We start from the raw sequence: 20,184 nt of genomic DNA, 5'->3' as shown, positions 1-20,184 counted from the left end.
TATGACATTCTGCTGTCAGAAAACATTGCAATTATATTAAATGCAATTCAGTGCATTCAGCTGAATTCGAAATGGTAATCATCAACAATACCTAGATATGCTGTATGTAAAATAACTGAAATTTTAGGAAGAAATGCCCACATGTGAACAGAAGTTAAATAATACAGTGTTGAGTGTTCAAGAAGAGAGCTGTACTCCAGCTGCTGTCTCTTTAAAATCTCCTCTCTAGTGAAAATTTTCTGCACCTAGAAGTGTCAGGATTTTTTTTTTTTTTTCAGAAAAATTTGGGTAAGGAAAGTATGAGAATATTATCAGAGACAGCATTTCGTAATGCTGCCTTAGCTGATGAGCAGGATGTGGAAGAGGAATGATGGAAGAACCAAGTGCTGTCTGTCTTAAGTCAGGGCTCCTCATCTATTTGAACTGTGTGAATACATGAGTCACAAAAGTAATTTGCAAATATTTCTGTTGTAGATGCAACTTAGGACCCTAATGTTGGGCAGAGATTGTAAAATTGTAAATTCATTAATCTTGCTTTTATTTTTTCTAATTTTTTTTTCCTGAAAATACAGTTTTGTAAGTTATCCATTTACAATCTCAAGAGGAATAGGAGTTAAAATAAAATTGCTTAGGGGTCAAAATGTGCCACATGTATCAATTTTAAAGATGAAAAGGATGTACGAGTGCTAGATGCCATTAGAGCTGCCAGTTCTTGCTTACTTTTTATGTAGATGTTGATTTTCATAATTAGTAGTGAAACTACTATTTTGTCTTGTTGAAGGTGTAAATTGAAAGGGTTTTTTTCAGTCTGATGTAGTGTTGAAAAGAAGTGCCATTTCAACAGTTATGGCCAAGGGTTTTTTTCCCCCTAAATACTGTGCATTAATGAGTTTTATAATTACAGCAGTTGCTTCACACCTCTATTGTTAACCAATGACATTACATCTGCCTCACTCCACTGTTGCCCTCCTCCTTCTTATTGAAGCATTTAGCAGTTTTGGCAATAGGGAATTACATGGCATGGGGTAAGTAGTCTAATTAGGTAGAAGTGAAAATCCCGAGGGAAAAGGATGTTTAAAAAGTAATTTGAAGAATCTCTTAATGATGCTGAAACTGAAAGCTGTAGCTGTAGTACAAAAAGGCCTGTTACCATTACAAAAATAATTATGATTATTCTGCTGATCACTCAGTTTTGAAGTTTCAATTTTTGGACTGTGTTTTTTAAGAATAATCATCCAAGCATTTCTCATGCACTTGCAGGATTTTATAGATGTAACACTTATTATTTGTTGGAGTTTTATCTAAGCTTGCAAACCCTTAGACATTTACAAGTTTCTGATGTATGTAAGACAGACATGAACAATTTGAAGAAAGGAAATCCTGATTTTGGTTTTTCAAATGGGATATATATACCAAATATAAAAGTAACCTGGAGAGGAGCAAAAGTTTTTTAAAAACAAAACCAGGAAAAAAGTAAGATTTTGTTCAAGAATTCAGAAATTTAGGGTTGTATCAAGGGGTTTAAATCTGAGTTTGATTAAGGGATTTTGAGTTTCAGATTGATATTTTTGCATGCTGATGGAAGTGTTCAAAATTCAGGATTGTTCACCAGTGAATTATCAAGGAATCTTTACAACTCACATGAAAAATTAGTTGTGAGACATCCAGTTTCTAGTGTTGGTGGATCTCTCAAAAAAGTCACACGATAGCAGGATTTGTTTCTGCTTAGTGGAAGACCACTCATAGTCTTCTCCAGTATCTGTTCTCTTCTCTGGTTTTATTTTATCTTTTCATTTTGATCATCTGCCAACATTTTACAAGATCAAATGAAAAATTTTTCCCCAGTCTGATGTAGGGGTTGAGTATTCCTAACATGAACAGGAGCATGGTGCATGGGAACAGCCCAACAGTAATGTTGGAAATATACAGTAATAAGTGATTCAAATAGGTGGGCAACAGTCCCCTCATGGTTTCCCTGCTCCTCTCGGTAAATCTGTACCTGAGATGTTTGAGCTGTCTTGGGTTTGCAGTTAGCAAGTGGAACTTCAGATTCAGTTATTTTTGTCACTGGCTTGTGCTAGTGGACTGGTAACTTTTTTCTGAGAGAAAATGTTTGAAGTTTTTTCATAGAGCTTTCTTTAAAACTTTCCTAACCATGCTCAGACAGTAGTAATCCAAATGAGCTTAATCACTGTTGAGTTATGGTGCTTCTTGCATTAAGTATTATTGATGAGAAAGTGTTCATGAATTATTACTGACAGGCTGGATTTCCCTAAGGTGCCTGAGGACTGTTTCCTTTAATTCTGATAGTTAGGTGCAGAGATTAAAAAAGAAGTCTAGGTAAAAAACAGTGATAGATACTTTAGGGTAATTCTTGTCTTTTTCTGCACAAATGTTTTTAAAATCAAATAGTGATTTGTTGTACCTTGAGGAAAGAAAGTCTGTCTTTCTGATTGATCAGGGCTGTGATAGCTAGATCCACTAGTTTCATAATTGTTGGTGATTTGTTACTACACTTATCTGGTTAATATTCCTATTTACAGAGCAAAAAATTTGTCATACCTGTCCATACCAGACAGTGAAGGGGAGAATATCATCACCATCTTTCATCCCTTGTTTTATCTACATGTTGTCCCTGATTTCTTTTTTTTTAATTCTGCCTACAAAAGAGAACTGGTTGTTTTTCATGTGCCTACTGCTGTCTTTCTTGTAAACTGTTTATAAGAGAGAGAGTTTTTTCATTAGAAAAGGGATCTTAGAGAACAACATTCTATTTTTGTTATAGTGGGGCATACATGTTTGTCTTCCTGTGATACAAACAGGGACATAGAAGTTTGTTATCCACATGCCTCTTCCCTGTATTTCTTTCTGAAAATTGATATGGTTACACTGGCTTGTATTAGACTAAGTAATTTGGAACTCAGCAGAAAATCGGTCATTGCTGGAGTCACAGATTTGGAAGGCATAAGGAGGAGGTTCATGAAACAGGCACTCCCAATTCAAGATACAAAAATAGCAAATGAGTAGAGTTATTAATGCCTTATCTGTCTTTCATTACCTGGTAGGTATTTGTACTGTGAGAATCTAGATAACTTAATTAACCTGTAGCTTTATGTTCTCTTCATCGTTGTTAGGAATTCCTGTTCTAACTAGAGAAATATGCAATTATTTGTGAGTATTTACACTCTCAGTCTAAAATAATTTCATTTCTTTATCAGGATTCTGTTGCTGGTTTGGTCTCCCATGAAGGGACCACAAAGGTTTTTGACTCAGTGATAAACCATCTTTTCAACAGGTCTCCACTTAAACACCAGGGAAGGAGGAATTAATGCGTTACACAAATACTGTCAAAAAAAGAAGCTAATGTCATCCATTTTGTGTAATATTTTCCCTGCAAGCCATGGCAGAAACATTGCTTTTAGGAATTTTTAAGATATTGTATAAAACCAGGTTTCTGTTCTTTAATCATTTCAGAAAAAACTCAGATCACTCTTCCTAAGTCAGTCAGTGTTTACAGTTTGTTTAAAGTTACATTTGCATATAATTTAGAAGAAAATTAAGGTGCTACTATTATTTTCTTCCAGGCATAAAAGCACAGCAAAACTATATTCATTAAGTTATTCTTTTTGAATATGACATGTCAGTGTCAAGAATAGAAGTATTTTATAATATAAAATTTATATCAGATTATAAGAAAACAATTATGTTACATCCTAGCCTTTAAAGAACTTTCATGTTTGATTTCACATCTATGGTACACTCTCAACAATTTGGCCTCAGCCATTATTCATATTTTAGTAATAGAAGAAATATTTTTGTGTATTTTTAACAGAAGAAAACTGTTACCTCTTACCATTAAATGTTTTCTTTACAATAAATCCATACCAAGGACTGTTCAGTGCATGAATTTCACTCTGGATTTTAACATGTTAAAATATTTGTGCTTCAGTTCCCACTTGAATCATATAGATGGTATCACAGTGTGTTTAATAGTTTAAATTTGAAAATGATGTTGGGTTCATGAAAATAAAACAAAATGCTACAGTGAATTTCAGTAGCATCCAAATTTCATATTCAAAAATATCTTGTACTTAGGAGAAAAAGTACTAGTATAGATACTCACACATTTAATTAGTCTTGATTTTTCTCTAGTCCCAATAGATGGAGCAGTTTTTAATGTTGCTGTAGTACTTGGATTTAGTAATTTTTTTTCTAACATCATGACACAACTGTTTCCTGGTCTTCTTTTTCCAAATGATTGTTTGAGTTTTAGTTTGAAAGCATAATGTGCTGGCTGCCTTTCCAGGAAAGCACAGTCCATTAGTAAAGCAAGGTAACAATGCCCACCAGTGACAGCTAACTGAACATGGCATAAGTCTTCCATTTTTATGGCATCGATAAGAAAGAATTACAGTCAAAACCAGAAAATAGAAATCCTTCCCATCTCCAATATGCATGACTTTCTAACCTCCAATTTACAGGTCTCCATTTTTCCCCATCCAATCTTCTTATTTAATTTCTGTCATTATATGCCAGTTAAAAAAAAAAACAAAAACAACAAAACAAACTGAATCAATACTCACGGAAGTTAAAACCTATTTTAAAGTTGTAGCTAAAAGTTTCTGACATACGTTTCCCATGACAAAGGCCATAAAACAAGAACTGTTATCTTGGATATAATATGGGGGGAGGAGGGGTGTTAGGTTTTTTTATTTGCTTTGATTGCAGTGCAACGTCCAAGGGAAAAACTTTTGAAAGTGTTGAAAGTTTATATAGCTGCAATAGCAGAAAGCAGTAGCCTCAGTCTATATCCCCATTTTAAACACCTGCTTTAGTATCTGTTTCTGTCAGAAAAATGAGGAAATAAATTCCTTTTAGGATGCAGTTATAGCAGGAAAACACTCGTGTACTGGTGGAAAGTATTTTGAGAGTCAGGTAGACAGGAGTACTGTCCTGGTCTGGTACTTACCAAGGGTACTTACCATGGCTGCCATCTGTGGCAAACCAGTATTTGGCTGTGGTACATATGGTAGAAGCAAGTTCAGTGAGAGCAAGCCTGGTTTAGCTGACTGCTCAAGGCTGCATGCGATTCAACCACGGACCATTTATTTCTTTGTATGTTTATTTTAGCACAAACACCTTTTACCTACCACTTGGCAGTTAGAATTGTAGCCACTATCATGTGAGATTTCAAATTATGCATAGCTGTGCAGACGCAGCCACTACTTGGCAAAGTATTCATACAGGAAATTAAATGCTTTTTTCAGCAGTCTTGTCATATGGCTGTATATTTTCAAATATTCAATATATATGTTGAAATAATGTTTGTGTTTGTTGAAACAAAACTGGAGTTCTCAACAGCATTTTTATATGGTAAAGCTGAATGTTTTATAATCTGCAAGGCTGCTTTGATAAATGGCTGTGTGTTCTTGTGTCCCAAATGCTCCAGCAGGAAGTCTTAGATGACTTAAGCAAGTCAGTTCAAGTTCTACCTGATTTCTTCCTCCCAATTTGTAATTGAAGCAGGATAAGCAAATTTAGGCCTTTGGCATCCTGCAGTTCTTTTGTCTTCACTGGCTTCTAGATAATGCCTTTGCCTTTGATATATTTATACAGCTGTACTGTAAGTTATAACAGTTAACAATCATATTGATGTATTTGTTTTCACAGAATATAGTTCACTTAGTGACACCAACTGGGCCATACAGGCTGCTGTTTAAAGGCACAAAAATACTCTTCTCTGTCAGCATAGAAGATGTTGCTTGTAAAACTGTTAAGAGGATGACAAATTGTAGCTTGTTCTCTGACTGGAACAGAAACTTTAGGATAAGGATTGGTTTGGCTGAAATGATTACATCATGCAAGATTGGTATCCAGCATATATTGTTCCCTTAGCATGGTAGTTAAAAAAAAAAAGAAGAACATAAGAGGATTACTGATCAGTCATTAATGAAGGATCTGACACTTGTATTTTCCTATTTACATTCAGATTCTTTCTTTGTCTCATTTTCTTTTTTTTCCTGATGGGGCCTGTCTAGATTCAGAAATTGAATTTTACTTTAAATGTCGATGTTACGTATTATCAGAGATGAACTTTTAAGAAATCAGCCTCTCCTATTATTTGCCTAATATTTACAAGATGTTTTATTTCACAGCTACTTAGGTATGCTACCTATAATGTTAGAAGAAATTGCAGAGGGATTTTTGCTACCAAAAGGCCTTAGCATTTGAAAATATTTGAAAGCATTTGAAAAAAATTATATATATATCTGGAAATTTAATGTACATTAGGAAGGTTGCTTTTAGAGAACAAACAGTTGCAGATTTTCTTCACCTCTTCAGCTTAATGAATGTAAGCCAGGCATCAAGCAAAGTATTAGAATTGATGTATGGGAGAACTGTCAAATTATGCACTTTCATAAGTACTTTTTTCTGAGGTAATGCTCAAATTCAGCTTTCTTTAATTTATAGTAGGCCATTGTCCTCTTTCCATGGAAGAGTCAAAACGGACATCACCAATTTCATTGGGTTGCCCACATTCCAACTTCCACCGCCTTTCCTTTCTGTCTTCCAGTGGAAAAGAGTAGCAAGTCCGCAGAGATTACTCAAACTACTCGTTTTCAGAAAGAGAAGATATCTCAAGTCTATTCCTCTCACCTTATGGAGTGAGAAAATGGCTAAAATCCTTCTCACAACAGGCCTCTTAAATGTTTCTCCTAGCAGGATGAAGGCATGTTGCCATGCTCACTTACAAAATGGGTGCATACAAGTCTCTTGACAAAAGATTTTTAGGTGCAACTGATGCATACAGTATTAAGAAATTTTACCTTAAACATATTAAATCATTGAATCACAGTAGTTTTTAGGTTAAGGAGACAAAATTCAACTGGTTTAGCATTTGCTTAAGGCAACAAGCAATTGTAAACATGAGGTCTAGTTAATAGTTATTTTTCTTTTGTATATGATTGTCTTAATATTTACTACATGCAGTCATATAGGATGCTAATTTTTAATACTTCTTTAGCTATAAGAATGCATGTTTGCTTTCTCTTGATTCACACAGAACAGATGGATGCTTGACTGCCTGCTAATCCACAGCTGGAATGGTTTCAGCAGTTTCCACGTTGCTGGGTTAGAGTGGCTTTTCTAGTGGACTGAGAGGGCAGCAAGAGAGGGATATCATTATTCATCAGTATCCCAGTGGGATCGCTGCCAGCAGAGATTAATTTTTTCTGTTATGCTTGTAAAACAAGCTCAGGTGGAGTCTCTAATCCTCAGGGCACGGGTGGCAGATCAAGGAAGATGCTACAAAGCTAGTTAATTTTCAGATTCTAGGGGAAACAGAAGCTCTGTTAGATGTATAAATACATGATTGTGAATTTAAGTAGCTCAAATCCAAATGGGATCTTCCTAGACATCTGGTCCTGAAAATCTCTGTTTTCTTTGTCTTTTAAAAGAAGTTCTTAAAACTTTATGCCAGAGGCGAAATATCTGCAACTCTCTTAATCGACAGTTATCATTCCTTTTTTTTTTTTTTTTTTTAAATACAGATCTTACAGTGTACTTTAGATAAATGCCTTTATTTACAAGTAGGAAAGGCATGGTATATGTCTGTGTAGGAACACTGAGTTTACAGTGTTCTCACAAATTTGTGTGCAGTGAACATCACCAAGAAAAATTACCACTTGCCATCGAAAAATGGTAAGGTTAGATTTGCCTTAGTAGTGCATGGTACATGCTATTTTGGTAATGGGATGTCCTGTTAAGGTCCATTGTGGTACAAGGGCATTTTTATCATGTTTTTCTTTGTATCAGACCTGTTGTTGTTTGTAACAGAAATGTTGATAGAACTCAAATCAAGCACTCCAAAATGCTCACAAGTTGTCTATTTGTATAATAGACTTCAAATATTTTTCCTTTACTGACTTTTTTTGTTTCCTCAGTAACTGCCCTTCTTTCTCACCCTTGTAATTACCACTGTTTTTCATCTATGTATTTCCTTGTAGCTCTTGAGTTGTTCAAAACATTGGGTCAGATTTTCAAGCAATGTTAATCCACATAGTTACACTGAAATGAATGGACATGTGCCAGTTTTTATCAGCAGGGAACTACCCTTATTGAAATTTACTTGCAACAGCTGTCATTTCCTCTTAGAGTTGTGGTTTTTTATTATTATATTAAACTATTTTCATTTAAAAGTGCTCAGAGTGAGACCAGTAGCATTGGCTCGCTGAAAAGACATTGTGCATGTAGGCACCTTCCAAGTTTCCCGTGTATTTCTGCCAGTTTGTATTGTTCTTCTGTTATTCTGGGCTTGAGCCTCTCTTGAACACAGGCTGCTACTCATTTCACCACATGATGACAGGTATTCACGCCTGTGAACTTTATATTCCCTTTTGTCTCTGGTCACATAGTAGTCTAGATCCGGAATTTAATCCAGTACAAAAATGCAGCAGTGTGCATTTGTGGCTCCCCACTAGGGGACCTGCCACAGGTCAGCAGATTTGAAATCTGGTTTTCAGCACACAGAGCTTTTACAGCTTGCCATTAACATATACAGTACGTATAGGCCCCATTTCACATAAAGAATTAGGAGCGCTTACTCCTGTCTCCATGCAGAGTAGCATTAACTTAATGCAGAGATCTGTTAACTTCTTCCCTGGGTCTGGGCTCTGCACTGAAAGATCCCAATGGAGGATCAAAGCCAAAGATGGAAAGTGACTGATCGCTTTCCCGGGGAAAGCTGTGTGCCAGGGTTTGCTATTACAGTTTTTATTGCTATCATCATCTCAGTCAGTAGTTGGGACAGCTGATTCAGCCAAGCTCAATTTCAAAATGTGGACAGACATGCAAATGGAACTGAAGTAGAGTTCTCATGACAATGAGACTTTTGAATGTATACTCAGAGAGATTTTCCCAGTTTCGTGTTAGCAGATTACTGAGTTCCTGCACTGAAAAGCTTTTCTGTAGTAGTGCAATACAATTAGTTGCACTACACCCAAAACCAGTCAGTTTTAAATCTTTTCTAGAATATGACTTGAGATTACAGGGAAAGCAAGCTGTGTGTCACTGCCCCATCTAGGTTTTAAGATTTAAAAAAATGGAGGCATGATAACACATTCAGAATGTGCAGGTTCAAAGCATTCTCTTGAGAACTAATCAGAAAAGTCAGGCATTTTGCAGAGGCAAAAACTTTAATATACCACTTACAGCAATAAAATGTAGTAATTCTCTCCCATTGTGAAAATTCACTTTATAAATGGAATTTGTACCATTCAATTTGTATTTATTTGCTGTGGTGAAAATATCTTATTCTAGGTGAATAATATGTATTCACTACCCCATGTTTGCTCTTATTTTGGTCTTAATTTAGTCTTCTTTCGCATTTATTTTTTCATAAACTGTGCAAGTGTTGCAGGTTTACTTATATGCAATAATTTAACTTAGAAACCTAAAAGTGAACTAAAGCCACATCTATGAAAGTTGTACAGGCTTAATACTATGAAAGTACCTATACATTCAGGGAAAAAGTATTTTTAGAACTGGTTTTATTAGGACTGGCCAAAAAAAGTAGCACTGAATTATGGCTGTGATCATAACCTTATGAAATATGGATTGTGAGAGGTAGGACTTAAAATCATGAATTCATTCCTTGTAGTAATGTTTTAGTAAAGTATGTAACTTAAAAAGGAAATTTTTCTGAAATAGAATGGTTCTATAAGTATGTTTTTAACATTTAGTAAGACAATTACAGTGATTGTATTATCTATTGCTGTATCTTCCCCTACACTGAAACTCAACTTCTCTAATATGCTCAGGAAACTAGACAAAAAATAAGAAAAATCAACTTTCAAGTTAGTATAGAACTCCTAAGAACTTCTTTCCCATGTCAAATTGTTGTTACTTTCTAATAATCCTCTCTCTCCTGTATGCTGGCATGCTTGCATAATCTTTTATCAACTCCATGCTGAGGCAGAGGTCTGTAATTTAGCTTTGTAGTTTAGAAGTTCCCAGATCTGCCAGGTCACTCTCTGCTACTGGCAGCTAATATTGCTGACCTCCTATTGCTCTGTGCAGAGTGGCAAAGGTCTTTCAGTCTCCTGACCTCTGGTCATCAGGAATGTCATCAGTAGTTTGTAGTTTGGATGTTTTAAGTAAGAAGTGAACTTGTGAAATCTAAACCCTTTAGGGTGTTTTTAAGTGATTGCTCAACTGTTTCATTGCCCTAGGTTGTACTTTTTACGATGTATGTAATTGTAAAATTTGTGGTGTTTATCATAAGCAACTATTTAAAAGCAAAAATCAAACACTTGTCTACTTAAAGTTAAAAGTCTGAGAATACAATTAATAGATTGACATATTAACATATTCATATATTAATTAATAATTAATTTCTCTGATCACTAAAATGAGAACTTTATAACAATTGTAAAAACTTTCAGCTGTATGTTCTTATAAACTATGTTTGTAGGTCCCATGGTGGAAATGGGCACATTTTAAATCTTGAAAGATAGTTACAAATTAATGTTTAAAATATAATAGATTTGCATAATTGCATGTTGATGGGTTTTACAACTTTCTCTCTTCAACTTCTCATGTCCAACTGGAAATTTCCAGTGTTTACTCTGGTGAGTCTTAAATCTAGAGACAGAACCCAGGGTAACCCAGCCTCGCTGTTTTGCTCTTACCCAGTTAATTGGGTTAATGTTACACTTTGAATTCATATTTCTTTTTTTTTTTTTTTTTTAATATATATATATATCTGTTGTCTCTGGAAGTGAATTAAATACTAATTATATAATATATTAAAAAGTTTCTATTTGCTTTAGAAGATACTGAGCAGGTCTTTTTCCTTGGACAATGCTTTCCATCACATGCATCTGTTTCCCTCCTGTCATTTTTACAGAAGTAGAGGGTGAAGAGCGGTCTGATGGGGTGTTAAAAAAGTGACCAGATCTGGAGTAGAGGATTAGGGCAGAGAAAGTCCCCAGTGAGGGTCCCCAGTCCCAGAGAGGGACCCCCTTTCCCACAGCCAGGGACAGCTGCTGCCTCGAGGCTGTGGCCCTGGCTCCTCTGTGGCTCAGGGCTGGCACAGGGCTTTGCTTCCTGCCTTTCCTCCCTGCCAGCCACCAGCCCTGGAAAGGAAGGCACGGGAAGGCCCTGAGGGGAAGGAGCTGCACTGCAGGGTTGGCTCTGATATGCTGGGTGCTGTTTGATGGCACTGCCCCGTACCTGTGCGGTTGATGGGGAGATGTTATACAGTGTATGAAGACAGGGAGCTTATTGGCAAACATGGTGTCTGTGATGAATGGCAGTATCATGTAGCAGATATATTTTAATCTTGCCTGAAAAGTGGTGTTGTCTTCTTTTGAACCATGTTAGCCATTTTTTAAGATCTCTACAAAACCTCAGCCTGCTGTGTGGTTTAGCAGAGCCTGCCAAGCTGCCCTGAAAATCTGGAGCACTTCTTCTGCAAAGTTTGTCTTAAAAGTCTATTTTTACGTAAAAAAAAAACCAGAGTGAGCTGGTAGAAATGAATTTTTTTCCCCTTTTAGTCTCTAATATGAATTTTGAAAACATGTGTTATGGTTGTTCTTAAAACTTATAACTAGTAACATATGTTTGTAAGTGTCTTTTAACTGGAACACTGTCATAGACCTTTAATATCTAAGAGTAAAAAACACCCAAACGTTTGGAAGTTAAAATTATGTCTCATAAAACTGAGACCAAAATGCATACATTTATAGGCTACCAATAAATTCCTTAAAATAGGAGTTTATAATGGAATCACTAATAAAGATAAACTTTTCAGAGCAAGTACTTCTCCAATTGTCAATCTACTTTACTTTTTGGTATGAGCTGAAAATCCACTTTTAAGTTAGGAGTTTTTTAGGGTTTTTTCCCTCTTTTTTAAAGCACACATTTCCTCACCTTTATTAGTTTTCTGAATATAAATGTAAGCTTGATTATCTTCTAGCTGCCTGTCAGGATACATCTGTGTAAATGTAATGTCTTTCCTTATAAATCAAACTCACACTGGAAAATGTGAAAATAAAATATACTAAAGATACATTGGTTAATTTAAATAATTTTCATAGTATATACTTGTGCCGTTCATTTGTCACGTAATACGGTCTTTTGCTCTTGGGAAGATCATGGGCAAAGGAAGATCAGCTTGGGAACTTTAGTTAACCTTTTTTTTAATTTTCCTTTTGATATAGGTAACAGGATCAAATGAGATTTCTGTCAGCACATGAGTAGAGATATATATGTGTATGTATAAAAAATGGAAATAATTCCAAATGGTTTTAAATACAGAAGTTCAATTATCCTCAAAGAAAAATTTGGAATTTGTGAATCTGTCGTAAGACATATGTTACCTAGCTACTCACAAACTATTGGTCCTTGTTATTTCTCTACTTTGACCATGCTTCTTTTCTTTATCCTATATTAGGGGTAGGTGGGTATCACCTAAATGAAGACAAGTACAGGTTGCTTAAAATTTTGTTTTCCAGCTGCTTCCTATACGATGCAGCACAATGTGGCAGGTCTGGATGCTGCATTAGAGTACTCTGTATCACTTTGTACAATGGAACAAAAGACAAAAGCCAATTATATAATAATATTATTGTTGAGCTTATATTCAGCATATCCAGTTTTCCAAAGATCAAAAAATGCTGTTTTCACTTAGAAAAATAAGTTAGATATTGGCATGCCATTGTACTTCTGGTAGCAGAGAACTAAAACTCATAATGCATTATTAGTGTTAATTGCAGAACAGCTGTAAAAACCACCCACATTTATTTATTGCAGCTTATTTTTTATTGTTCATTCTATTCACAAATGTATGATTTTTGCAGTCCTTCAGCATGCATTAGACTGTTAGAGAAGTTCATGTAATTTAAATCAAGTTTCAGGTAAAGAGAATGGAATTACTGTAGTAGCTAAAAATGATCCTCTACTTTTCTCCTTTTTTATTATATTGGTATTTAATTTTAATACTATTTTAAATTTTTTTTTATTTATTTATTTTAGTCTGCTGCAAGATTTTTTTGTACTTTAGCTCAACAACTGTTTACTTTTATAGCAAATGTTCTAAGAATGATTTTTCCCTTGTTTCTTTCTATATCAGAAACCTGAAAGAGAGCAAAATACATTGCAAGTTTATTAAAGTTGAAAATACGATGTGATTGGGTTCACAGTATCTATATGAAGGAAAGGAATATACAGACAGTCAATTCTAAGGCAGTTTTAATAACATTGCTAAAGAAAAGACTACTGGTACAACTCTGGAATGTGAGAAACTATTTTTGGTTTGGTTTAGACCCTCATTGTTACAAATTAATCAACTGCTCTTTAAAGTCTAGAACTGATTAACTTTATAAGTTTTACTGTTCCCATGACTGAACTTAACTTAAAATATTCAAGTTTACTTTAGTAGCTCACCTTGATTCCATTTGTCTGTGGTCCACAAGTATCCTCTTCTCTCCTGCAGACAAGGTGGCAAGTTGTATTTGCTTGAGATTTAAAGTATTTTAGAAGATCTACATGTGGTATTAGTTTATAGTTCAGCTCTCACTATAAATCAGTAATTTTAGCCAAACTAACCCCCTTTTTGTGGGTAGAAAGAAAATCTGGAGGGTTTTAAACCCTACAGACTGTGGAGCACAGTACTCACTATGCTGGATCCCTTATTTAAATTTTAGTTTGTTCTGACTCCTCAAATGCCTGATAGTACCACAAAACTGCAAAAGATATATTTTAAAACAGGATGAGTTGTTTCCTTTTAAGACTGTTCTAACAGTTCAAATAAAGGGTGATGGTAAGCTGCATATTTGGAGCATGATGTTGCAGACAGGACTTTAAGATGATTTTGTGGCTGCTGTTATGCAGGAAACAGAATTCAATTACCAGAATAGCCCTTTGGCCTTGTGAAATATAACTGTTGAGTTTATGCAGGTCTGTGTGTGACATTTCTCACTGCCAGTGCAAGTTACTGTCTCCTGTGTGACCACCCTGTATCGCATGCAGGTTGAAATGTAAGTCTGAGATGACTCCTACACCCTTGAAATGATGCAGCAGTCTCTAATACCCAAAAGAAGACATTATTGGGAAAGTCCATCACAGAAATATGGGAGAGAGAGATGTGACATGACTACCAAATGCACAGTTGCAGAACCTGTAGCTAAAATTCCTGGTATACTCCAAGTTATGCTTAACTGTGTAGGTGCTTGTAAACATATTATTTGCACATGGGCTGCAACAGCTCTGATTTAAGAGGAGAAAAAGGGAAAGTGAAAAATGCACAGCAGTGCTTTGTGGTTTAACTATGAAGCTTGCATTAAGTTTCTTGACTTTAGAATGAAGATTAATGTTTGATATGTAATTTGATCTGTTTCCTCACCCATGGAAGTAAGAATGGTGTTCAGATATGATGTACTAAACCAATATATATTATATATTGTCTGGAATAGTTGAAGCTACAGCCTTTGCAGAACAGATTGAGATTTGGAATGAAAAGGAAAACTAAAATGAAAAAAATATTTAGTGAACAGCAGGGCCCATTTGAGGTGATTACAAAGGATGTTTCTTTATTCTGTCTTTTCTTATGCAACCTGAAAACAGTAGCAGGGGGTTACAAGCAGAGTTCATCACAAAGTTGTCAATCACTGTCATTTAACATTTTGCAGTGGAAGATGTCTTTATTCAAGGACAGCTGGGCAAATCAGAGAAACAGATTTGCAGTTAGTAGTCTGTCCAGCCTACACTAAGCAAACAAGGACAGGGCAGACATACCGGCCTCTCACATAAAAATATAATGGACTCTGCTGACCTCAGTGCCCTCCATTCAGCTTCATTCTCAGTTGTATAAAAGCTTCACTACCCATTCTCAATTTCCTTTAATTACCTACATGATGCAGATAAGAAAATGAACCTCACTTACTTACAGTCAATGATCACAAACAGGAAATTAAGTAGGCAAGTTGTTTAAAATAAGAGGAGTGTTTTGGATGTAAATAAAACATGTGCTGGGGAAGAATTAGGGAAAACACATTTTCAGGGGTACCATTGGTCTGGGACTTGGCTGATCCTCCTTCTTTCTGCTACTTTAAACTGCAAAGCAAAACTAAGTAAAAAATCTCCTTGGTAAATATTCTTTAAAATATCTTTGAAGGAGAAGCCAGTTAAATAAAAAGAGTGAAGCAAACATGCAGCCTTCTATAGGGCTTAAAAAGATTGTGACCTTAGGTTCAGAGAATAAATGACCACAGTTTTCACAAGAGATCTAGCAGAGACATCCAGGATTAAGCAGCAGTTGTCTTTATTCAGTCTTCACTTCTAATCTGCAGTCGAGATATGAAATAAATTAATGACATTCTGATTTTCTTTCCAAACCTTAAATTGTCTAATGGTTGCTATTCCTTTTACATTGATACCACAGTTTAGACATAGCTTCCCTGCAACATTAAAGAAAATTTTGTACTGCCCGTTTTCAAGGAGGTGAGAACCAGTTATCTAACTGCTTTTAGGAATTGTCAGAAAAGGTTCTATGTCTTAGGATATTAATGAGGGGATATGGTTCTTTGTAAGTCAATTAGGGAGTTCAATTAGGTGTTCTAAAATTGCCATTTTTCTTTACCTCACTCTTCACTGGTTACTGTTGTGAATAGTTCATTAATATGGATTTGCAAGAAGTCTGACAAGATTGAAGATTAAGATGCAAAAAGAGGAATATAAAACCCTGAACACTTTAATTTAATGGTCTCTGCTAAGCCTGTAGGTTCAAAGACATTGCCCTTCAGGCTCCCCAAATGACTTTTTATTTTATGACAAAAGAAATACACTCTCTTAAATTACAGATGGAAAAGATATCACATATTAATAAACTCCTACCTTACTTGCAAGTTTTATCCTTTAGAAAGTTCATTCTCATTCCAAACGATATGTAGACACATACATGCACAAGAGGATTTTTTGACGGAAAAAATTGCCAATTAAGTCACAAAACTGACTCTTTAGCCTAAATTGTAGTTCTTAGGATGTTTCTGTTGAACTTTTTTTCAAAGACAGTGGATTTCCCGAGCAGGAGATTTGACATCACTGCCTGGGATACCAAAACAATTGTACTTGCTCCTCTTTGCCGCTAGGATGTTGCTGCTTATAACTACATTTAGATTATGTGTTGGTGGGCAGCTCCTTTTGGCAACAGCGAGTAAGTTCTTACACAGCTTTCATTTTGGCATGAATAGCATTCGCCCACTCTGGAGCACAGAGAATGTTTTCAGCACCTACTTAAAATTTTGTGCTTTGTTTTGATCACTCATCATCTGTTGCTTAGACACTGACTGCTCAAAATATTGAAAAAATATTTGAAAAGAACCTTATCAGAGGTATTTCAAACCTACTGGGTTTTGAATGCCAAGAGAAAAACATAAAATCTGAAAACTGAAAATATGAGTTACTGACTTCTTTGTAGCTAACCTTACAATGTTTTTGTGAGCCAATGAGGTAGGATATCTGAAGGTCATCTTCTACTACTGAATCCATCCAATGAATATATTTATTTTACTGCTTTTATTTTCCTCTTCTGTAATGTTAAAATCAGCTATGAGGAAGAAAAAAGGTTTAAAACCTATAAGTGTGTCAATGTTTGAGAATATTATATTAGTTATTGTTTTCCCATGTTTGATTTTGATAAATAAGTACACTTTTTAAACATTTAAATGCTACTATTTTTGCAATGAAATTCAACTGTGGTAAATTAAATGCATATGCTTTTAATGCCTCAGCAAGCAGTAAGAGTTATTCTGAAGTTAATTACAATGATTAATAATTCTTTTTTTGTTTTTTAAAGAATGCTGACGAGTACACAGATCTGCCTGTGAGACACAATGAAGATCAGATGAACAGTGAACTGGCCAAACACCTTCCAATTGAAGTCAATCCCCATTCATTTGACAGCTCACACACAAAAACACACCTCTTGCTGCAAGCCCACTTCAGTCATGCCATGCTGCCTTGTCCAGATTATGCAACTGATACAAAGACGGTGCTGGACCAAGCAATCAGAATATGCCAGGTATCGTGATGCATTTCAGAATAGAACTCTTGTTGGTTTACTGTTTGTTGTTAGAGTGTTGTCATGTTTTGAATATAGAAGAATCTGAAGATTTCTTGCTATCTTGTGGAGAGCTGGTACCATAAGATATTATAACACCTTTTTTAGGGAGGAATTAGATGTCCATAATGGTTCCCACTTTACAGAACTGGAAGTAAACAAACTTAACAACAGTGGTGCTGACTGGAGGCATCTATTGTCACCTCTGCTTTGTATGCAACAGTCTTCTGTCTCAGGAATGTTGTATGAGAGTCGTTCTGGCATGGCTGTGGTCCCTGCAGGCTGTTTTGCTGACCCCCAAGAACTGGTCTCCCCAGGGTACTTCTACCTTTCTAGCACTCAAAAGCATTGTAGTCACTCCCAAGCACAAATATAACGTGTTTTGAAATGTGATTCGGGATGAGATGCAGGAGTTTTCTCTAAGTTTCTCTAGCTAGTGTAAAGATTCGTCTTCTACATCCCAATTATTACAGAGTCAAAGAGCGCATTTTTAAGCACAGATTTTGAACTCAGCTGGACTTGTGGATTTTTACAGTCGTACTGCAGTTGCATCCCACAGAAACTAAACCGGCCATGGAGAGTACTGGTAACGAGCAATCACATGCACAGCTGCCACCTCAAAAGAATTTTAAAGCAGCAATTGGAGTTCAGGTTAGAGTGCTGCCATATCTGAAGAGCTCAGTTACAGTTACAGCAGGAAAGGTGAGCTCTCGCTGTCACAGGAAACAACCGACCCTCTGATTCTCCTGGGAAGAGTTATTCCCTTTAGCAGAACCGCACGAGGACTCATTCACAGGTTCTTGAAGTCCAGGCTTCCTTTAACAAGCTACTCTTTTTATGTTTCTGAGTTCAGGATCTGTAAAATAGAGCCAGTACGTCTTCATTCCTACAGTTTTTGTTTGCTCAAATTTTAATATCCTCAGTGATCTGTCAACTATCAGACAGAAGCTTTGCTCTTGTTTGAAGCCTCTTGGCAATATGGTAACTGCAAACATCATCGTGTCAAGCCTGGCAGTTTGTAAAACTGCTCTGTGAGAAATTATTAATCAGTGCTCTAGACAGAGAAGATACTGTGGACAATTCAGTGTCCAGCAATTTGGATAAGGCTCAACCTTACACTAATAAAAACAAGCTTAAAATACTAATATCAAATGAAGCAAAACTGAAATTAGGGAAAGTAAGAAGCAAATAATACCACAGATGTTACTGCTACACAGTCCTACTCTTGGCAACCAGCAGTGCTTGGATGCTAGTCTATTTCAAATATTTCAAATCAATAAAATCATGGTGCTGAAAGTGTAGAAACAGATCTTCTATATATTCAGTTATTAAGAGAGAAAAGCATCACTTGCTCAGGTGAGAAAATTCACCTTTGTTTCAAAGAAATCACTTACTTAAAGTTCATTTAGATGTTTGTGGCATAAGCATTAGGGGGGTAATTACATATTTGGGGAAAATGTAAATTAAATCCTATTTTCAGTAATTATTTTGCTGAATATTTGTTCTGTTTTGCAAAGAAATGTATTTTCTTAATCCTGATACTGCATCATAGGTATTTCAGAAACAATAATCACTTAGAAGAAAAAAATCCAAAATATTCAACAGTTCCTTTAAACTGAAGTAGAGTTCAGGAAAATGCCATTCCATACTATGCCTTGGCACTCCAACCATCGGTTAACTACTACATGGTGTTATATATACAGTCATCTTTTAAAAAAAATCTTTTTAAAAGAAAAAAAAGAAAAAAACATGCAAGCACTTTTGTATTTTAAAGTTGGCACATGGTTTCCATCTCTCAGGAGATTATTGGTTCCATCTTATTAGTCACGCTTTCCAAACGGAGGTTAAAGTTCCCAGAATCTAAGCAATAGACAGGGTTACACTTTCAATACTTGTTGTTACCTTTTTCCTTAGCACTGACCTGCTGATGAACTCTGGGTCAGCAGAGGTAGAAAAAAAGATGTTAGTTGTGAGAAAAGGAACTGGAGCATGGAAGGATCCATTGATGAGCAGATTCAGTGGGTGTTCTCTGTGTGTGTGAACACACGCTCGCGCATCACGAAACGTTAAATACAGCAGCAAGGCGGGAATCAGTTTTTGAGTTACGTTGAATTTTTATTTACTTATGAATTATTTTAGTGTTGAGGTTGTATAGCTAACCTTCAAATTGTGACCTGAACATAAACTTATTTTTGCTGGTGGGTACATGGATAACAGACTTTCCATATCAGCACCGTTTTTCTGTTACAAGAAAGAAAGATCTTTCAAAGAGCTTTTATAGGTGGTTGTACAGCAGGCCTTTATCCCAGGTCCCCTGCAGTGCAGATTTGCCATCTCTAGCCATTATGTGTAAGCAAGTATCTTTCCATCACAGACTATTAAACTTCTCCAGTCTTCTTTGGTGTCTTTCACCTGAATCAGCCTTCCCTCCCATGACTCCTTTCCTATCCCACATTTCATTCTCCTTTCCATTCCTCCAACGTCTTCTGGGCTTTTTCCTCGCTAGTGACTTTGAGTATTGTTACTGTCAGACAGAAAACTGTGTTAACAGCATTACATAGGTAAATGTAGCTGCTGGATTCCAGGTAAGATTCCGCTATCCTTTAAAGAAAAAAATTATGCAACAACTCTTAAATTAATCTGAGATGTCTTTAAAGTTTTGGCTCTATGTTAGAATTCTCTTGTTTATACTTACAATGAAATATTGAACTCATTAGCATTCAACAGAATTTGAGGAATTACAGTGGTGGCTTAGTAGGGGAATATAATTTTTAGCATTAAAAAAAGGAAGAAATATATTCTGTTACAGTTTTCTTATGGTTAGTATTTGTTAGATATAGGTGGAATTCATTATAGCAAGATAAAATTTAGTATTTATATACCCAGGATGAAATGCAGAATCTTTTCCTTTTACTGCAGAAATATGGGAATTAGCAATATATAACCTTCTGGAATGTGAATGCCTATCTGCTCCCACTCCCATCTCTGTAATGAATGGCCACTGAGACATTGACTAGGTTGAGGGAACACCCCTGCTCTACGCTGAAAACCTCAAGTTAAAATCT

At 35.7% G+C, this 20,184-nt stretch overlaps 1 protein-coding gene across 2 annotated transcripts in view; it reads left to right on the top strand.

Moving 5' to 3' along the window:
- The window catches only part of ASCC3 (activating signal cointegrator 1 complex subunit 3), a 257,776-nt gene that overhangs the window by 216,880 nt on the left and 20,712 nt on the right, over positions 1-20,184 (top strand). For both annotated transcript variants that reach the window (XM_042016301.1, XM_042016302.1), the window contains exon 37: positions 16,856-17,080. In XM_042016301.1, coding sequence (XP_041872235.1) covers positions 16,856-17,080 — 225 coding nt within the window. The remainder of the gene's footprint in view (positions 1-16,855; positions 17,081-20,184) is intronic.

The sequence above is a fragment of the Corvus kubaryi genome, unplaced genomic scaffold, assembly GCF_017639235.1.
Source record: "Corvus kubaryi isolate FWS band 111438036 unplaced genomic scaffold, C.kubaryi_AGA036_p1.0 split3-73, whole genome shotgun sequence".
Classification (NCBI taxonomy): Eukaryota; Metazoa; Chordata; class Aves; order Passeriformes; family Corvidae; genus Corvus; species Corvus kubaryi.
This window is presented reverse-complemented; position numbering and strand designations above follow the sequence as displayed.